The sequence below is a fragment of the Entelurus aequoreus genome, linkage group LG17 (genome assembly GCF_033978785.1).
Source record: "Entelurus aequoreus isolate RoL-2023_Sb linkage group LG17, RoL_Eaeq_v1.1, whole genome shotgun sequence".
Classification (NCBI taxonomy): domain Eukaryota; kingdom Metazoa; phylum Chordata; class Actinopteri; order Syngnathiformes; family Syngnathidae; genus Entelurus; species Entelurus aequoreus.
In genome coordinates, this window is record NC_084747.1 from 44,342,100 (window position 1) to 44,363,597 (window position 21,498).

The 21,498-nt window shown below is 38.5% G+C and overlaps 2 protein-coding genes across 4 annotated transcripts in view; one reads left to right on the plus strand and one right to left on the minus strand.

Moving 5' to 3' along the window:
• Nucleotides 1–2,355, minus strand: part of dock8 (dedicator of cytokinesis 8) — a 173,447-nt gene extending 171,092 nt beyond the window's left edge. For 2 of the 3 annotated variants that reach the window (XM_062025731.1, XM_062025730.1), the window contains exon 1: nucleotides 2,130–2,355. In XM_062025731.1, the coding sequence (XP_061881715.1) occupies nucleotides 2,130–2,182 (53 nt within the window). In that variant the 5' untranslated portion in view covers nucleotides 2,183–2,355. The remainder of the gene's footprint in view (nucleotides 1–2,129) is intronic. The other variant, XM_062025732.1, reaches the window with a different exon arrangement.
• A 4,647-nt stretch (nucleotides 2,356–7,002) lies between these two features.
• cbwd (COBW domain containing) overlaps nucleotides 7,003–21,498 on the plus strand; it is a 36,758-nt gene continuing 22,262 nt past the window's right edge. Inside the window, exons 1-7 of the mRNA XM_062025739.1 lie at nucleotides 7,003–7,129; nucleotides 9,211–9,343; nucleotides 13,031–13,117; nucleotides 13,542–13,638; nucleotides 13,711–13,802; nucleotides 17,219–17,278; nucleotides 20,907–20,944. Of these exons, the coding sequence (XP_061881723.1) occupies nucleotides 9,244–9,343; nucleotides 13,031–13,117; nucleotides 13,542–13,638; nucleotides 13,711–13,802; nucleotides 17,219–17,278; nucleotides 20,907–20,944 (474 nt within the window). The 5' untranslated portion in view covers nucleotides 7,003–7,129; nucleotides 9,211–9,243. The remainder of the gene's footprint in view (nucleotides 7,130–9,210; nucleotides 9,344–13,030; nucleotides 13,118–13,541; nucleotides 13,639–13,710; nucleotides 13,803–17,218; nucleotides 17,279–20,906; nucleotides 20,945–21,498) is intronic.

The following is a 21,498-nucleotide window of genomic DNA, read 5'->3' on the forward strand; positions in this document are numbered from 1 at the left end:
TGATGACTTGACATGAAATTATTACATATGGCTCCTTTAAATTCTCCCACAATGTTTCAACAATATCATTTGAGTGTTTTGCTGTGTCATCATCACTAACATACACACAAACAGTGGCTATTCAAGGGTGGCCATATGGGACCTTTACAGTCGAAGCATATGTCCAAATCAACAAAAGAATTACTCCAATCAGAAGAAAATTCTACTTTTTGGAATGGACCAGCCAGAACCGGACCATCTGATAATCGTTGGGGTGGCCTGAAGAGTGTTTCACACGTAAAAATCTGACAAACATAACGCACTTTTGCAAAGAAAAAAGGGTCATTATTGATGTATTACACTAAAGCAGTGATTTTCAAACTGTGGTACGCGGGCTCCAAAGAATCAATCAACCAATCAAAGTTTACTTATATAGCCCTAAATCACGAGTGTCTCAAAGGGCTGCACAAGCCACAACAACATCCCACGATCAGAATCAGTTGATTAAAGTAGTGTTTTATTTTCATATATTCAAACACAGTGTTACTGTTCAAAATAGACTTGGACTTAGACTTCCTTTTAATTGTCATTCAAATTTGAACTTTACAGCACAGATAAGAACGAAATTTCGTTACATAAGCTCATGGTAGTGTAGGATAAAAAAATGTGTGTAATGTTACAGTGGCCAAAAATATTGAATCCATCCATCCATCCATTTTCTACCGCTTGTCCTTTTCGGGGTCACGGGTGGTGCTGGAGACAAACTCAGCTGCATTCGGGCGAAAGACAGAACCAACCATTCGGGCGAAATGGTTGGAATCTGCGCTTTGAACTACTTTGTATAGTTCAAGACTTGCGGTCATTTAAAAACATCACTGCACATCATAATGGCAGCTACAGTTTCCATCTTAAATATCTAAAAAAATTATTTGGGAATGTCCGGCGTGCCAGATTGAAAAGCTTAACGGTCCGCATGTGGCCCCCGGGCCTAAATTTGCCTAGGTCTGCACTAAAGTATTAATATTTGAATGTGCAGATGTATACAACCAGTGTATTGTACTTTTTAGTTCTTATTGTTAACCCCCTAAAATAATTGTTTTGTTTCTTTCTATGATTATTTGGGTTTTTTTTTATTACATCAAGTAAAACTGCTATTTTAACAAGGATGAGTTAACGCTCTATATCAGTGGTTCTTAACCTGGGTTCGATCGAACCCTAGGGTTTATTATTATAATCAAATGACAGCAGTCATTTCCATGAGATTATTTTCTAATATAAGTGTTTGGGCCCACTTACAATGACAATAACAAAAAATATTGTATTTCATGAGCTGTGCACTAGTATTGTATGTCTGGGTGGGGGTACTGCTTTGGAAATAATTTGTACCCCTTTCAGATATCGCATTTAGTTCCCACTAAAACATTCACATGTTGCACAATGAGATGTAAACATGGAATCATGTGTACATTCCTGTAACTTTCTGTTTATAAAATATTTTATTAGTATTTCTTTAATATAATAACATCATTTAATGATTAATATTTATAAATTAAGATTAAATTAAGAAAAAACATTTTATTTTTCACTAAAGAAGGGTTCGGTGAATGTGCATATGAAACTGGTGGGGTTCAGTACCTCCAACAAGGTTAAGAACCACTGCTCTATATGTAAACAAAAGCGGTGTAGAGACACCTTGAATAGAGAAGTTCCAATGCTTGAGTCCACTTCTTTAACCGTTATGTACATAATGTGAATGCACCACACTGCAAATAAGGGGAAGTTGAATGTGCATTTGCAGTTATTCATAGGAAGCTCTAGTTGTTATAATGACTTGTATGGTACAGAAGACACAATGGACTTCCATGCATGTACTTCCTCTACACCTGCAGGAACTATGACTACATCCATTCTCGTGGATGGCATCACTCCACCGGATATACTAATCATATGAGAGGGACAAGCGGTAGGAAATGTATGGATGGATGGATGAGAAGCACTACACGTGATGTAACTAAGTGAAGTTCCCATAAAAGTTGAATACATTATAAAAGTAAAGTATAATAAACGTCACATCACATGTGGCAGCACTCCGTTAGAACTAACGTTTAAACATCCACTTTCAAGAGTTATTTTATTTTTGATCATCTTACCTGTTGATTTTCAAAGCGAAAGCCCGTCGCTCCGCACTAGTCAAAGAAGCCATGTGAGGGTCGAAAGTCCGGTGAAGAGGCTGCTACGCTTCCGGCTGGCTTCGGTTGTTCTGCCGCCCGTCTGCCGCTTCACCCGCCCGGCTGTCACACAGTCCGAGGCGCCGCCTCACCGCTCCGCACAAGAGAGCTCCGTAGTCAAGAGAGGGAGCGAGTCCGGAAGTAGGTAATCATTTTCCGGTTTGGGCGCCACAAAGCGAGAAATGTGCCGGAAACTGTTAGTGGAGGGTTAAGAAAATAAAAGCCATCAAAGATCACAAACGTTATATTAAAAACAGGCCGATTGTGTAATTAGAACAACATGATCCTTTTGGGGTTTGAAACCAGTTTTAAACCACAAAGAGGAGAATTTTTTTTTTTAAATAGTCAAACTACAAAATTAATGTAGAAAACAATTCATTTTGCAAAGTGTGCACAGCAAAAACTGAAATCTGAGTAAGATGAAATATCTCAAATAATGGGTGATATTTGCTTATTTTCTGTCTGATAAGATACTTCTTCTCACTAAGCAGATTTTATGTTAGAGTGTTTTACTTACTTACTTACTTACTTACTTACTTACTTACTTACTTACTTACTTACTTACTTACTTACTTGCTTACTTACTTACTTACTTAGAGTGTTTACCTCATGGTAAACTACCAGCCGGTGTCCCACCTTCCGTTTATCTCGAAAATCTTCGAAAAAATTGTCGCACAGCAGCTAAATGAACACTTAGCGTCTAACAATCTCTGTGAACCTTTTCAATCCGGTTTCAGGGCAAATCACTCTACGGAGACAGCCCTCGCAAAAATGACTAATGATCTATTGCTAACGATGGATTCTGATGCTTCATCTATGTTGCTGCTTCTTGATCTTAGCGCCGCTTTCAATACTGTTGATCATAATATTTTATTAGAGCGTATCAAAACGCGTATTGGGATGTCAGACTTAGCCTTGTCTTGGTTTAACTCTTATCTTACTGACAGGATGCAGTGTGTCTCCCATAACAATGTGACCTCGGACTATGTTAAGGTAACGTGCGGAGTTCCCCAGGGTTCGGTTCTTGGCCCTGCACTCTTTAGTATTTACATGCTGCCGCTGGGTGACATCATACGCAAATACGGTGTTAGCTTTCACTGTTATGCGGATGACACTCAACTCTACATGCCCCTAAAGCTGACCAACACGCCGGATTGTAGTCAGCTGGAGGCGTGTCTTAATGAAATTAAACAATGGAGGTCCGCTAACTTTTTGCAACTCAACGCTAAGAAAACGGAAATGCTGATTATCGGTCTTGCTCAACACCGACATCTATTTAATAATACCACCTTAACATTTGACAACCAAACAATTAAACAAGGCGACTCGGTAAAGAATCTGGGTATTATCTTCGACCCAACTCTCTCGTTTGAGTCACACATTAAGAGTATTACTAAAACGGCCTTCTTTCATCTCCGTAATATCGCTAAAATTCGTTCCATTTTGTCCACAAGCGACGCTGAGATCATTATCCATGCGTTCGTTACATCTCGTCTCGATTACCGTAACGTTTTATTTTCGGGCCTCCCTATGTCTAGCATTAAAAGATTACAGATGGTACAAAATGCAGCTGCTAGACTTTTGACAAAAACAAGAAAGTTTGATCATATTACGCCTATACTGGCTCACTTGCACTGGCTTCATGTGCACCTAAGATGCGACTTTAAGGTTTTACTACTTACGTATAAAATACTACACGGTCAAGCTCCTGCCTATCTTGCCGATTGTATTGTACCATATGTCCCGGCAAGAAATCTGCGTTTAAAGAACTCCGGCTTATTAGTGATTCCCAGAGCCCAAAAAAAGTCTGCGGGCTATAGAGCGTTTTCTATTCGGGCTCCAATACTATGGAATGCCCTCCCGGTAAAAGTTAGAGATGCTACCTCAGTAGAAGCATTTAAGTCTCATCTTAAATCTAATTTGTATACTCTAGCCTTTGAATAGACTCCCTTTTTAGACCAGTTGATCTGCCGTTTCTTTTCTTTTCTTTTCTACTCTGCTCTCAACCCGGGGTGGACCGCTAGCCTGTGCATCGGATGGGGACATGTCTACGCTGCTGACCCATCTCCGCTCGGGATGGTTCCTGCTGGCCCCACTATGGACTGGACTTTCGCTTATGTGTTGGACTTTCACAATATTATGTCAGACCCACTCGACATCCATTGCTTTCGGTCTCCCCTAGAGGGGGGGGGGGGGGGGGGGGGTTACCCACATATGCAGTCCTCTCCAAGGTTTCTCATAGTCATTCACATTGACGTCCCACTGGGGTGAGTTTTCCTTGCCCGTATGTGGGCTCTGTACCGAGGATGTCGTTGTGGCTTGTACAGCCCTTTGAGACACTTGTGATTTAGGGCTATATAAATAAACATTGATTGATTGATTGATTGACACTTGTTTTAAGGTAATGGTAAGGAAACATTAACATGTGTCAACATGTTAACATGTGCTCAATGTTTCCTTACCATTATTGCTATGTTGTCTATTACCATTGTTGGTATATTCATTATTCCTACATTGTTGATACAAATTATTGTTACAGTGTAATAATTATTGTTACCTGTGGTAATGCCAATATGATACAACATCTGTATTATAATCCTTGAACAAAGTAAGAGTGAAACTCATGTGAATCATCACTGAATGGAGAACTGGGGGTGGGTGGGATTAAATAAATTATCTTCTTCCCACTCCCTTTCAGGCAAAACTGGACAATCATGCACTATATTAATTTATATTATTATGTTTTGTCAACTTGTACTTCTTTATGTCATTGCCTGAAATAAATAAATAAATGAAAATGAAAAAAGTGTTTTGCTCCTAAATGATCTCAGTAAGATATTGCAGCTTGTTGCTGAGATTTGATTACCTATATTGAGTAAAACATGCTTGGAACTAGAATATCAACTGTTGCAAAACTGTGTCATCAACACTCACAAGTATAAAACTGCTTTTTCAAAGTAAGAATTTCTTATTTTAAGCATGTAAAAAAAAAAATCATAATTGAAACAGATGACAACCAAATGTACTTTGCTGTTTTATTTTCAATGAAACAATAGAAAATACGTACTCATATAGTAGTACAGTTGTTATTACTGAGAAAATACTTATTTTAAGGTATTTTTGGGTTCATTGAGGTTTGCCAATTTTACTTTTTTTGGAAAGTCTTGACAAGCCAAATGTTCTTGTTCTATTAGCAAATAATTAGACTTAGACTTAGATTTAGACATCCTTTTTATTGTCATTCAAATTTGAACTTTACAGATAAGAACGAAATGTCATTTAATCAGCTCATGGTAGTGCAGGATAAAAAAGCAATACGGTGCATAAATAAATAAATAAATATGTTACTGTACAGATGAATATATTGCACTTTTTCACATGTGTCCACATTTATGGATGTATGTTATATTGTCTTTTTTTATTCCAGTGAGTTAATCCATTTTGGGGGGAGTTGAGGGGATTTTTATGATGCTGATAATTTATGATGATGATAATTTTGCTTACGGTAGTTCAAATAAAATACCCCTAATTTTTTAATTTTTTTAATTGTTTTTGAACACTGACTTTTTGCAGTGTGCTGGCATGGGTTTACAAAAATAAAACCCAATGAGTCTTCTGTAATAATTGATGTATGGGTATCCATAATTAAGTTGAATACGTAAAATATCATCCATCAATCCATCCATTTTCTACCGCTTGTCCCTTTTGGGGAGGCGAGGGGTGCTGGAGCCTATCTCAGCTGCATTCGGGCAGAAAGCGGTGTACACCCTGGACAAGTCGCCATCTCATCGCAGGGCCAACACAGATAGACAGACAACATTCATACTCACATTCACACACTAGGGCCAATTTAGTGTTGCCAATCAACCTATCCCCAGGTGCATGTCTTTGGAGGTGGGAGGAAGCCGGAGTACTTGGAGGGAACCCACGCAGTCACGGGGAGAACATGCATACTCCACACAGAAAGATCCAGGGCCCAGGGTCGAACCCAGGGCCTTCGTATTGTGAGGCACATGCACTAACCCCTGTTCCACCGTGCTGATTAACAGTAGTTAAATCCATCCATCCATCCACCTATTTTCTACTGCGTGTCTCTTTTGTGGTCGCGGGGGCTGCTGGAGCCTATCCCAGCTGCACTTGGGGGGAAGGCGGGGTACACTGCAGGTAGTTCAATCCATCCATTTTCTACCGTTTGTCCCTTTTGGGGTCGCGGGGGGTGCTTGAGCCTATCTCAGCTGCATTCGGGCGGAAGGCGGGGTACACCCTGGACAAGTCGCCACCTCATCACAGGGCCAACACAGATAGACAGACAACATTCACACTCACATTCACACACTAGGGCCAATTTAGTGTTGCCAATCAACCTATCCCCAGGTGCATGTTTTTAAATCCATGTAATTCATATAGATTTGGCAGCCTGTAAATTAATAATCAGTCATAACTGAAGCAGTGTGAAGAAAAGTTTTTAGTATTTAATACATATTTTGCAGCTATAAAGTAATGATCAGTTAAGAAATGGGAATATATTAACAGTGTTTCCATCCTTTGCAGAGGCTGAAAACCTCAACGAAGATATGTTGCCCCCTTGAGGTTAAAAGCAGTTACTACATCCCACTCAACAATTCTCTCCGGCAAAAAAACAGTAGGAAAAAAATATGCGTTTTACTGAATACATTTTAAATTTTTGTTTAAAAATCTAAATGTACATTTTCGGGTCTGTTTTATTTGATGTTGTCTCTTTTACAAAGTATGTTGACTCCTGAAGCAAAGCGGAACTTTTATCTCAACCCACAGTCTCTGCCGGACTCGGACTAATAACGGTGTTGCACATATTTGGAACCCCGGAGAGGAAGCCTGCTAATGCAGCTTTTTAATTTAATTGTCACACTTCGCTTAATCGTGTGATTCAACCGTCTTGTCAGGTAATTGTTTCATATTTTTTTGTAAACCGAGAAAAGGGCAGTAATTGTCGCTGTTCATTCACCAGTGACGACGAAATTAAATATCGAAGCTATGAATAAATGTGGACAAAAAGCTGCTTTATTTGACTTGGACGTAGCATGGAAGCAGTACTACCAACTATGAAGTGTATTATAGTCCCTTATGTTGAGTATCACTATACATAATAGTGGTATGCCCAGTTATGTACGCGTTCATGAGGCTTTTGAGTATATAAACCCCTACAAACTATCATTTGTTTACAGTAAAAAGTTAAAGTACCAATGATAGTCACATACACAGTAGGTGTGGTTTAAAGTACCAATGATAGTCACATACACAGTAGGTGTGGTGAAATTAACCTCTGATTTGACCCATCCCCTTGTTCCACCCCCTGGGAGGGGAGGGGAGCAGTGAGCAGCAGCGGTGGCTGCGCTCGGGAACCATTTTGGTGATTTAACCCCCAATTCCAACCCATGATGCTTAGTGCAAAGCAGAGAGGTAATTTTTATAGTCTTTGGTATGACTCGGCCGGGGTTTGAACTCACGACCACGCTCTAACCACAAGGCCACTGAGCAGGTAGAAAAACGTACATTGCATTACTTAAACTATATTCATTCATATGTAACTTCTTGTTTAATAAAATAAAACAAACAAAAAACAGGTGTAACTAGTAGGGCTGTGAATCTTTGGGTGTCCCACGATTCGATTCAATATCGATTCTTGGGGTCACGATTTGATTCAAAATCAGTTTTTTACGATTCAACGCGATTCTCGATTCAAAAACGATATTTTCCCGATTCAAAACTATTCTCTATTCATTCAATGCATAGGATTTCAGCAGGATCTACTCCAGTCTGCTGACATACAAGCAGAGTAGTAGATTTTTGTAAAAAGCTTTTATAATTGTAAAGGACAATGTTTTATCAACTGATTGCAATAATGTAAATGTGTTTTAACTATTAAATGAACCAAAAATATGACATATTTTATCTTTGTGAAAATATTGGACACAGTGTGTTGTCAAGTATATGAGATGAGATTACATGAATCAATTTAAGTGGGCCCCGACTTAAACAAGTTGAAAAACTTATTCGGGTGTTACCATTTAGTGGTCAATTTTACGGAATATGTACTTCACTGTGCAACCTACTAATAAAAGTCTCAATCAATAAAGTCTCAATCTATGCAAGTGTAAGCCACTGTGACACTATTCTTTTTTCTTTTTTTTATAAATGTCTAATGATAATGTCAATGAGAGATTTTTAATCACTGCTATGTTGAAATTGTAACTAATATTGATACCGTTGTTGATAATATTCATTTTTGTTTCACTCCTTTTGTTTTTTTCTGTGTCGTGTTTGTGTCTCCTCAATTGCTCTGTTTATTGCAGTTCTGAGTGTTGCTGGGTCGGGTTTGGTTTTGGAATTGGATTGCATTGTTATGGCATTGCTGTGTATTGTTTTGCATGTTTCGCATATTTCCAGTTTCTCATTACAACATGTTTAAAAAGGAGTAGGAAGAAGCAGCGCTTAATTAATCTTATCCCTTTTCCATTTCATAGCAAATACAAACACATTTGTTCACTTCCTGTTCTCAATGTGTACACAATTTAAATCCATACAGTATATAGTGAAGTTCTCAACAAATGATCTAATAAATTGTGATTCACATTATAAGATGAATAAGAATATTTAATTTTACAGTAAAGTTCAAGATGTTCATCAGAATTCTTCTGCTTTGTACTTTGTAAACACTTTGAACAGTTTCTTAAAATGGATCATATCAGTACATCGTTTATTAATCAATTCCATAATTTAGTTCCACATACTTTCTACAGGTCTTAAGTGTACAACTGTTTTAAATAAAAACATTTGTAAGGTTATAATTATCTTCATTTGTTGAGAATAATTGTTGTACATTCTTGTGTGGCAGGATATAGTTTGCTTTGTGCATACCGTAACTTTAGCTGTTTGCGGACGGTTATTTGCTACAGCCCTCCTATTGGGTCTCATTAGAACTAATGAATTGTCCAGTGACATTATGACTGTTTTGATCCTTCAGTACATCCTGCCAGATTGTTTAAATGTCGTGGTGATGGCGGATGACGATGATTGCCCAGAGTTGGTGCCCATCGACACCCAGCATGATGGTCCTGCAGAGCAGATCCCTGTCACCATCATCACTGGCTACCTTGGTGAGACACGGCTAGTGTTCTTTCCTTCTCCTCACATCACAGACTTGCATACAACTGTGTCCTCAAAGGGGTCATGACATTATTTTTTTTCTACATTTAAAACACTTCTTTGTGGTCTACATAAATGTAATGGTGGTTCTTTGGGCAAAAGTTGCATACTTACAGACCTATTTTCAAACCAATTTTTTACTCCCTTTCTAAACGGTTCGTTTGGAGAGGCGGTGTTGTTCGATGTAAATTAACATGTCCTCCCCACGCTACTTCACGCTGAGTGAGCCGTCACCCCTGCCCCGCAGAAATGCTTTTGTAGTTTTTTAGATTTCTTGCTTTTATTGTTCTCTATGGACATCGGTGACCGCAACCAACCATCTGTTTTGAGTGACTTTAACCACAACACAACATCCCAGATGGTATAGCGAGATCAGCGGCTCACTGTGGTTTGTTGTCGGCACCAAGGAAGGAGACGAAGATGCAGGCGGACGAGCCTACAGGTCTGGAACTATACGTTGGCTGAGGTTAAACTTCTACTGAGTCTGTAACGTTTCTAATGCTATAGTCCTGGATGTATACATGTATATTTGGACTATAAAAGGCTTTTTATATCATGTAATTAACCTCGCTGCAGAGCTGTTTTGAGTTGTAAGCAATAGAGGTTCAAGCCGGCTGTACAGTAAGCTACGCAACAAGCTACATTGCAAACGTAATAACAGATTATATTACTTACTCGTAAAAGTAGTTTTTAGGAAAATCATTCTTTATTTTGCCACAAGACGGCGAAGCTATTGTCTTGCAGTAGAAGGCTAAGCTACCTACACAACAAATCGAGATAAAATTGCTAACATATTCACATATTTGTAACTTTCTGTTATTTCTTATCGTTTCATTGTGTCCTTGTCTGCCATTAATAGTAGTCACCGAGTCTGCCATTAGAATTAGCTTCTGGGAAAATCTATCTTTATACTGCTACAGGTTCGTGAAGCAGGAATCTTCAAAATGGTTTGCACACACACAGAGATAAGTTTTCTGAGTTGAAGGCACATTGCCGCAAAAGAAAAAAGTTTGCCAGGCACTTGTTGCTTCTTCAGAAGATACTGGAGGCTTAAAGGCCTACTGAAACCCACTACTACCGACCACGCAGTCTGATAGTTTATATATCAATGATGAAATCTTAACATTATAACACATGCCAATACGGCCGGGTTAACTTATAAAGTGACATTTTAAATTTGCCGCTAAACTTCCGGTTCGAAACGCCTCTGAGGATGCCGTATGCGCGTGACGTAACCCGGGGAACACGGATATGCCTTCCACATTGAAGCCAATACGAAAAAGCTCTGTTTTCATTTCATAATTCCACAGTATTCTGGACATCTGTGTTCGTGAATCTGTTTCAATCATGTTCATTGCATTATGGAGAAGGAAGCCGAGCAAGCAAAGAAGAAAGTTGTCGGTGCGAAATGGACGTATTTTTCGAACGTAGTCAGCCACAACAGTACACAGCCGGCGCTTCTTTGTTTACATTCCCGAAAGATGCAGTCAAGATGGAAGAACTCGGATAACAGAGACTCTAACCAGGAGGACTTTTGATTTGGATACACAGACGCCTGTAGAGAACTGGGACAACACAGACTCTTACCAGGATTACTTTGATTTGGATGACAAAGACGCAGACGTGCTACTGTGAGTATGCAGCTTTGGCTTTTTTTTGCGTATGTACGTAACTTTTTTTAAATATATAAGCTTTATGAACCTTGGGTTAGGTGAACTGTCTTTTGGGCTTAGTGATTGTGTGTGTTGATCATGTGTTTGAATTGTATTGGCGTGTTCTATGGAGCTAGGAGCTAGCAGAGGAGCTAGGAGCTAGCATAACACGTACCGTACCGTACGCGCGCGTCACGTACGTAACTTTTTTAAAATATATAAGCTTTATGAACCTTGGGTTAGGTGAACGGTCTTTTGGGCTGAGTGATTGTGTGTGTTGATCGGGTGTTTGAATTGTATTGGCGTGTTCTATGGAGCTAGGAGCTAGCAGAGCAGCTAGGAGCTAGCATAACAAACACGCAGGTGTTATTATGCAGGATTAATTTGTGGCATATTAAATATAAGCCTGGTTGTGTTGTGGCTAATAGAGTATATATATGTCTTGTGTTTATTTACTGTTGTAGTCATTCCCAGCTGAATATCAGGTACCGTGAGTATGCAGCCTTGGCTGCTAAACATTCGATAACTTGACCGTATGTGCGCGTCACGTACGTAACTTTTAAAAAATATATAAGCTTTATGAACCTTGGGTTAGGTAAACGGTCTTTTGGGCTGAGTGATTGTGTGTGTTGATCGGGTGTTTGAATTGTATTGGCGTGTTCTATGGAGCTAGGAGCTAGCAGAGGAGCTAGGAGCTAGCATAACAAACACGCAGGTGTTTTTATGCAGGATTAATTTGTGGCATATTAAATATAAGCCTGGTTGTGTTGTGGCTAATAGAGTATATATATGTCTTGTGTTTATTTACTGTTGTAGTCATTCCCAGCTGAATATCAGGTACCGTGAGTATGCAGCCTTGGCTGCTAAACATTCGATAACTTGACCGTATGTGCGCGTCACGTACGTAACTTTTAAAAAATATATAAGCTTTATGAACCTTGGGTTAGGTAAACGGTCTTTTGGGCTGAGTGATTGTGTGTGTTGATCAGGTGTTTGAATTGTATTGGCGTGTTCTATGGAGCTAGGAGCTAGCAGAGGAGCTAGGAGCTAGCATAACAAACACGCAGGTGTTTTTATGCAGGATTAATTTGTGGCATATTAAATATAAGCCTGGTTGTGTTGTGGCTAATAGAGTATATATATGTCTTGTGTTTATTTACTGTTGTAGTCATTCCCAGCTGAATATCAGGTCACCCCCGGCTCTCACAGCATCTTCCCTATCTGAATAGCTTCAACTCCCCACTAGTCCTTCACTTGCACTTTACTCATCCACAAATCTTTCATCCTCGCTCAAATTAATGGGGAAATTGTCGCTTTCTCGGTCCGAATCTCTCTCACTTCATGCGGCCATCATTGTAAACAATAGGGAACTTTGCGTATATGTTCAACTGACTACGTCACGCTACTTCCGGTAGGTGCAAGCCTTTTTTTTATCAGATACCAAAAGTTGCAATCTTTATCGTCGTTGTTCTATACTAAATCCTTTCAGCAAAAATATGGCAATATCGCGAAATGATCAAGTATGACACATAGAATAGATCTGCTATCCCCGTTTAAATAAAAAAAATTCATTTCAGTAGGCCTTTAAATAGTGTCCCGCTTGGGTAATACAACCAATTACATCCTTTTTGTTCGTCAGGCCGTATCTTGGGCATTTTGTCGTCTAAACTCCAGATGCTCGTGTATAAATTAAAAATGGCAGACGCGCAAGGTCGTTCATACCATATATATAATTCGCTGACGGTGTTCCCAATTTGTGACGTCACCAATTGTGCACATTCCAAACCAACCGTTTGGAAGAAGTCGGAAGATTGTTTTATAAATATCTCTGCAATGCCTCCACGTTTTGATTTGCAATTTTCGGCATTCATGCAGATGCACAACAGCAGGTACCAATAGCTAAGAAAAGTTTGTTTTGAATGTTGGTTTTGCCCCTTTAAAACATAATTTAACCTGATGTAATTCTGTACTGTACTGTATTTGTAGGCGCTGGAAAGACCACACTGCTGAACTACATTTTAACCGAACAACATAGCAAACGGATTGCTGTCATACTCAATGAATTTGGAGAAGGTAAACACAAAGAGCATTCTAATTGGTGTTGCTGTTGTTTGGCGTTTTTCCTCAAGAGGGCAGCAAGGCAACAACAAAAAAAACCACAATAAGTTTTAATGAATAGGTTTTGTTATTGGGTTTATTTTGTTTCTATATTCTCTATTGTAATTATTGACTATATTCCCCTCATGTAATTTAGTCCGAAAATGAGGGTTCTCCTCATAAAATGGCTGTAGTTCCTCAATGGTAAATGCTACATTGTGATTGCTTTATTTCAAACCTATTTGTATGTCCTTCTGCATACTGTATTTGCATGACCTCATTCAGTCTGCTTGGCATCTCTATGTAAACCATTTGTGTCTCTTAATTTTTTATGTCAATTTGACATTTTTGACACAGTTTGGTTGTTTCTCATCTGGTAGTTTGCATGCTTCACCAACAGGTAGCGCTCTTGAGAAGTCCCTGGCAGTGAGCCATGCTGGAGAACTTTATGAGGAGTGGTTGGAGCTGAGAAATGGCTGCCTTTGTTGCTCTGTCAAGTAGGTCAATTCATAGGTGTAAATTGTTGACCGTTTCAGCAAAAAAAAAATTTTTTTTGGATTCATTTTCAGGGACAATGGCCTTAAAGCTATTGAGAACCTGATGGAGAAGAAGGGAAAGTTTGACTACATCCTTTTGGAAACCACAGGACTTGCTGATCCAGGTAATACAATGTTGCTAATCATGGTTATGGTATTAGATTATTTGGAACATGCATACAGTTACAATACACATATTTTTTTCTCATTCCAATATGTTCGAAAAGGAGTAGTAAGAAGCAGAGCTTATTTATTAATCCTACCGATAATAGAAAAATAGAATAGGCTTTTTATTGTCATTACACATAAAAAATAACACAATTGCGGAAGCTTCTATGCAAGGCGCTAACCACGACCCATCAGGAGCAGTTTGGGGTGCAGTGTCTTGCTCGGGGACACTCGAATGGCCGGGATCAAACTAGTAACCCTTCAGTTACACTCTACCCACTGAGCCATGCTGCCCATTGCTTAGATTATTTGTAAATTGTGATTCACATAATGAGATTGATAAAATTATCTCATTTACCAGTAAGGTTCAAAATATTAATCAATATTTTTCTTCCTTGTACTTTGTAAAGACTTTGAGTTTTAACTCTTTCTTAAACTATACTATATTAGGACATTAACGTATTTACACATACTGATTTGCTAAAGGTCTTAAGAGTTGTACATACAAATGTTTTTATTCAAATTATTCCCAAAGGTTATATTTATTTTATTTTATTAATAAGAATATTTGTACGTTCTTGGGTAGTAGGTTGTAGTTTGCTTTCCTCATATTTTTAGCTGTTTGCAAATGCACCAAATAATTGAATTTTAATGTATTAAATTTTTTTATTCATCCATCCATCCATTATCTACCGCTTGTCCCGTTCGGGCTCGCGGGGGTGCTGGAGCCTATCTCAGCTGCAGATGATAATTTAAATCATAGTAAAAAAAACGTTATATACATGGATTTAAAGAGGACCTATGATAATTCTAAACTACATTTAAAACACTTCCTTGTGGTCTAGGTCAGTGTTTTTTTTCACCAAGTACCACCTCCCAAAAATACGTGTCTCTCCAAGTACCACCATAATGACCAACATTAAAATACATAGTAGGCCCAAGTATTCATTAAAAACACAGCAGATGTTTTGTTTTTTTTAACAAGTATATCTAATCTTTTCAGGCACTGTAACATTACACACAGTTGGAACAGTAACACTGTGTCTGAGTATAGAAAAAGAAAACACTGTCCTTTAATCAAGTGATTCTTTGGGGGTACCACTAGATGGAGCCCCCGTACCACTGGTGGTACATGTACCACAGTTTGAGAATCCATGGTCTAGATCAGGGGTCCCCAAACTACAGATCCGCCCCGCCAGCGTCTAATATCCGGCCCGCAGGAAGTCCCAAGTTAAAAAAAAAAAAAGTATATTTTTATTTATAAATTTTTTTTATTATAATTTTTTTAAATCTGTCCTTTCTAATCCATTTTCTACTGCTTGTTACTCTCTGTGTCTCCTAGCTGCTCAGGCAAATCATACTGTCTACAAATGCATTTTCCCATCGATAACATGACATCATCGCGCTCGGAATATATATACAGCCTGGCCCCCGGCCAAATTTTCATAAAGTCAAAAAGTTTGGGGACCCCTGGTCTAGATAATATGTATTGGATATGCTTACGTGTAAATATTGCGTAATTTTAGCTCCGCGGTCACATTTCTAATCTTCTTTCTGCCCATGTCTGCAAGATGTTTATTTGTGGAAGGATTCCCTGATTGCAATTGAAATCCTCCAGACACGGTTCTCTCCTAAAGTATCAAAATGCATCTTATGAAAATGTACACCGTTAAATATATAGCTTAAAGTCGAACATTACCACTATGTTTTTTCAGACATGGTCAAAAATAAACTTTAGTAACTGTATAAAGATTAACCGGTCACAGTCTTGGATCAATACAGAATTCAATGGATCAATGTATGTCACTTCATGTTGCACGTGCCAAAATTATATGCAAACAATACTTTATTTTACCGTCTAATATAGTCCGGCATAAAATGCCGTAGACCAAAAAGTACCAAAGTATTTATTTTATAGACAACATAGCAGGTGGGAGAGCATTAGACAAGAAGGAATACCACGCCAGGCTGCAGGCAGCAGCCATCACGTTCTCACAGCCTGAAGTAGACTGGGGGATGAGCTCTTCAACCTCTGGCAAATAGCTTATACTAAATGTTCAAATAAGTATGTCCACCACACTGTGACATCAAACCAAACCAAAGCAGTCAGAGGCACCCAAAACTGTGTTTAAGCTCATGTCCAAATGCATGAACCTTATGATTTGATGCTTTGGTATTGTTTAACACACGACAGTGTAACAATATTCATAAGACTGAAAAGATGAAAATCATCTTAGGTCCCTTTTAAGTAACATTGTTAACGTTGTTAACATTCATAGTGTGTAAATACATTAATGTGAATGCAGTAAATGTTTGGAATAAGTGTAGTAAAAAATGGTTAATCCTTTGATGCTCGACTCCTATTTCCATGTACCAGGCAGAGAATAATGCTGCCTGGAGGATGTAACTTAACTTTCCATCCTTTTTTAGTCAGCAAACTATTTTAATCGCTTTGGCTGGTTGCAGGCAATCAGGCTTTCAAAACTGAAGCTAAATCTGTTCTTATCCGCTCTCATTCTGATTTATGATTACTATTCATCAAGACAACCTTCAAAGTAGTGTAATACAGTTTATTTTGTAAAGTTAGTATAATTAATATTCGTCTACTGCTGTTCATGTTTGAACACCAGCTGAAGTCTTTGTAATGTCCCCATCTGCGCTTAGTCTTTCTTTGACACCAGCTGATATCCATCTCGGCAACAAAAGAAAACAGAAGCCATCAGCAGCGCTCATGTTTACAATAAGAACATCAATATTTGGCCGTTGCGGGATGAGCCCTGCACCGACTTGGGTGTGTCGCTAAGTGACAGGGCGGACACCGGGGGCTGTTTTCAATCCTCTTGGCATCCAGACATCCTCGTTATCTCCTGTCATTGGCCCTGCCACTGCTGTCAATCATAAAGCCTCCTTTTTTGGAGGGAGGGGAAGGGCGATGGGAATTTTGTTCTTTCTTCCAGGGAAACATGCCATTTCAATATGCGTTCATCAAATATTTACAAGTCTTTCCTGTTCTGACTTGACTGCTTGTCCAAAACTGCATTATGTGAACAAGATGTGGCTGTCATGGTGACAGGTGAAGAGCTCATGCACTGGAAAATGGGAACAAAACAAACATAGGAAATCAGAAATCGGTCTGAAGAACTTACATGGAACACAAAAATGCATGCATTTTTTCTAAATAGTGCGCTTTTTATCTGTTTTTGGAGGATGCATTGCTACTTTCCTGCTATTTTTGGGGTAGTTAATTGCCACAATTTTGTTAATTTATCATTTGGAGATTACAAATGATTAACATGGTCAAAAGGACTGTGATTTATGTAATTTGCTTTTGAATATAAGAAAATGACATCTTGTATGTTTGTTTGTCGGATAGGTGCTGTAGCCTCCATGTTCTGGGTTGACGCAGAACTCGGCAGTGATATCTACCTGGATGGTGAGTGAGTGCATTGATTCCTTTTAGGCATTCTTGCTGTTCCAGCACTCTTAGTTGTTTTATTGCCATAGGAAATAATGGAAATAGAAATCATCTGTTCCAAGGACAACCTGTTATCATCACAGAGATGCCAAACCTCATGATTTTCCTAAAGGCTCCACCCAGAACAATTATCTGTGTAAAATATAGTCGTCCCTTGCCATATCACACTTTAATATCGCGACTTAACTACATCGTACAGTATATTCGACATAATTTTGGCCTAAATTAGGTGTTAATGTCTTACTTATGTCCTATGTGTATTAGGGCTGGGCGATATATTGAGTTTGTAAGATATATCGATATATTTTTAAACAAGATATCCATCCATCCATTTTCTACCGCTTGTCCCGTTCGGGGTCGCGGGGGGTGCTGGAGCCTATATCAGTGAATTAAGAAAATATCGTAATGTCGATATAATTTATTTCACGGCAAAATGACCGAACACCGCTTATTTGTTGTGTTCCTTCTTCTCCCCCGCTTCTCACTCCCTTTCAAAACTCCATGGGCTACTAAACCCCTCCCCTTCCTCCTTCCAAGATGTGCTTGCGCCTTGCACGTATAAGAACATCCATAATTGGTTGGTTGTTTACTATGATGAGTCGCGATGGATTAAGATTACAGCAAAACATTACGGACTGGCCAATCAGCAAGATAGGGCAGGTAATCGAACCAGGAAGGGCAATTGCAACAGACGCGCATATTCCAATTGACGACAAGAGAGTCAAGCGGGCGATTTATATATTAAAAAAAACTAGTGGAAGATGGCAGAGGGATTCTCTTCCTTAGATTTTTCTTTTAGCAATGTAGACGACGTCCAGGAAACCCACAATGCGTCTACTTGGCCACATTTGGACAAATGTATGCGTCTGGATAAAACATTAATTTGAGTGTTTACCACGTAAGCCCAAATCAAAACTGTTCTCGAGTTGCCAAGCCGGGCATATTTCGCACAAGAAATGCTGCCAAAAATGTATGCCGAAGTGAGGAATATCATAGCCGCACAATTAAGTCAAGTCACTTACTTGGCGCTGACCAGAACCGTACGTGTGTGACAGTCCATTACATCGTCGACTGGGAATTAAAAAGTGCCTGCCTGCAAATAATTTTTTTATCTGAGTTTGATACATTTTGTATTATTTGCACAGCTATGTTATTTATTTTACGTAGAAAGAATATTTTTCAGTTTTATTTATGTAATGTAATTCTGTGCTACTCAAACAGGTTATTTTCTGTGCTGTTAATACCCATCTTTACTAACTGGGTTAATAAAAGTGCCACTGACTGTTTACAGTACAGTTGTAATTCAGTTACATTTCAGTGAATATCGCTCAAAAATGAATATCTTTATATGTATACTTTCACCGGAAAATATATCGAGATATATATTGAATATCAAGTTTAAGTAAAAATATATCGAGATAAACTTTTTCGTCCATATCGCCCAGCCCTAATGTGTTTTACAGTGCAGTATTTGTTTTATTTTCTATTATTATGTTTTGGCGACCAATACAAATATTCACCAAGCGAGACTTCCGTTTGTGGGTTAAGGGTGACACAACATCACAGTGCTAACAACAACACGGTAGGTAATCTTTGACCGCGACAATCTCAAGTTTATCAACTTCTGGCAGATCAACTTTTTGATCCATTTAATCTTCAATAACATAGCTCCACATTGGTGAGCCTTTTGCGTAGGGCTGGGCGATATATCGATATACTCTATATATCGCGGGTTTGTGCGATATAGAAAATGACTATATCGTGATATTCGAGTATACGTTCTCACGCAGTTGCTTTTAGCTGCGGGGCATTAAACTGCATGCGTTTCTCACTCTTTCCTGTCTCTCCTTCTCACAGAGACTTAAAACAAGCGCACCTTCTTACATACGTCACATACTGTCACGTGAGCAACGTCACACGCTCCCGCGGAGCAGACAGGTAGCGACATGGTAACGTTAGCTGTGATGCTAACAGCTTTGAGTGGTAATACGAGAGAAAGATTCAAGGCTAAGGCAAAATATCGAGATATATATCGTGTATCGCGATATGGCCTAAAAATATCGAGACATTAAAAAAAGGCCATATCGCCCAGCCCTACTTTTGCGTGAGTATTGTCAAAAGATGAGACGCAAGACAAATTAGGAATCGATGTGACTTGGCGCGCCACTTCATTTTATCATCTCTCAGCTATCAGCAGCTGTCCGGGCAATGCCAAGTGGAGATGAAGTCTGTTGATGCACTTTGACATCATCAGCTCCACGTGACATTGGTGAGCCTTTGGCGTGAGCGATGTGGAATGACAATGCGGGACACGCAATGCTATCAACACGGAATGCTAACAAAGTATTTACATGTCGTGGTCATAGCAATGACACTTGGAGGATCCTCCGGGCTATCGTGAGTACTGTAATCTACAGTAGAACGCACTCAAGGCTACAATATTTGGTGAAACGGGTGTAAAGGTGACTATATGGGTGTTATTTCATGTTTAGAGGGTTTTAATGATTAAAAAAATATTTAGAAGGTCACAGTTTTTTTATGTTCTAACTATGAAAATATTACATTTAATAATAATAATCTTGCTTTGCGGAAATTCGTTTACCTCGGTCAGGCCTGAAACCAATTAGCCACAATAAACGAGGAAGAGCTGTAACATTAATTAAGGAAAACTCACAATAGACAGAAAGAATGTATTACATTACACACCTATGTTGCGCACTTGTTCATGAGCAAACTTTGACTTTTTGTGTCTGTACTGAATGAAAAAAGAATTGGGCTGTGAAAGGTGACGTATGTGCATTTTGTACCTGCATCAAGGGTGCAATATTTTGCAACTGTGAGATGTCCAAAATGTCAGGAATTGTACTGATTGGCACCATTAAACCTTTATTAACTGCACAGGCCTTGTTGTCCTATCTGTCATACAAGTGTACAATGCCAATGTTATTTTAATTAAATATTATATAATTGTAATTATATTTTAAGTGTATAAAGAAGGCCTTTAAATGTAAAAACACATTTTGTATAAGAACAATGAGTAAATCAAATTCAAATTGTACAACCTGGTGTGATTTTCAGCTTTAGAGCGTCCATTGTATTAGGTAATTATGAAATTATATTTAAAAAATAGTATATATTTTTTAATTAATTTCTTCAAAAAATAAGGTAGTAATTAAATTGTAATTAAAATAACTGTTTAAGAAACACTAACTTTTTGTAATTAATTAATAAAAATAACGTAACCGTGCTGCACAGTGCTTAAAATAGAAAAACATGCACCATAACATCAGTAGCAACTTTGGACCCAAATGTTGCCTGCCGTCGGTGACATATTTAGTTAGTTTCTGTTTCTCTTTTGATTGTATGTTTGTGTGTGCATGCAGTGAATGCTCAGCTGTTCTGACAGACCAGTTGACCAAAAGTTAAAGAGGAAAGGGTTTCTTCCTCTGTTTCTCTGTCAACAACAAAACGGACTTAAAGTAAAAACATCAAAAGGCTGTGAGAAATGTAGCCAAGAATGTGCCTAAGTTGTCTGAAATTCTTTTAACTCCTTGACCGCTCACCGCCATGTTGTTTTTCCTCTTAGGCATCGTGACCGTCATCGACGCCAAGTATGGACTGGAGGTATATGACAGTACTATATTGTTTGTGCTTATATTCCAATGCAGTAGTGAATGTGATGGCATTTTTTGGTAACATTTGGATGAAAATGAGCACACTCTATTTGAAAATTATAATTGAAATTTGAGGAACATATATGTTGCCAAATTATGGAAATGTTACTACCTGCATCCACCACAATGACATGTGCACCCCTGTTTGTATCTTTTTTATTTATTCATGAAGGGCTATAAGCCACAAAATGACATAAAGTGAACGTGTCATTTAATTATACATAAAACATTATCCATAAAACTTAAACATGATGTTCCTGATTTCCATTTTAACAGGTGTCCTTTTAACATGCTAATTATACCATGAGTCATCTAAAAACAGGGACTCCTTATATAAAAATTACAAGTAGCAAAAAGAGACTAACACTTGGATTTTACATCATTTAATATTGTTACCCTATCATAGATAAAAACACCTATTTTAACTCATTGAAAAACATGCACCTGGGGATAGTTTAATTGGCAACACTAAATTGGCCCTAGTGTGTGAATCAATCAATCAAT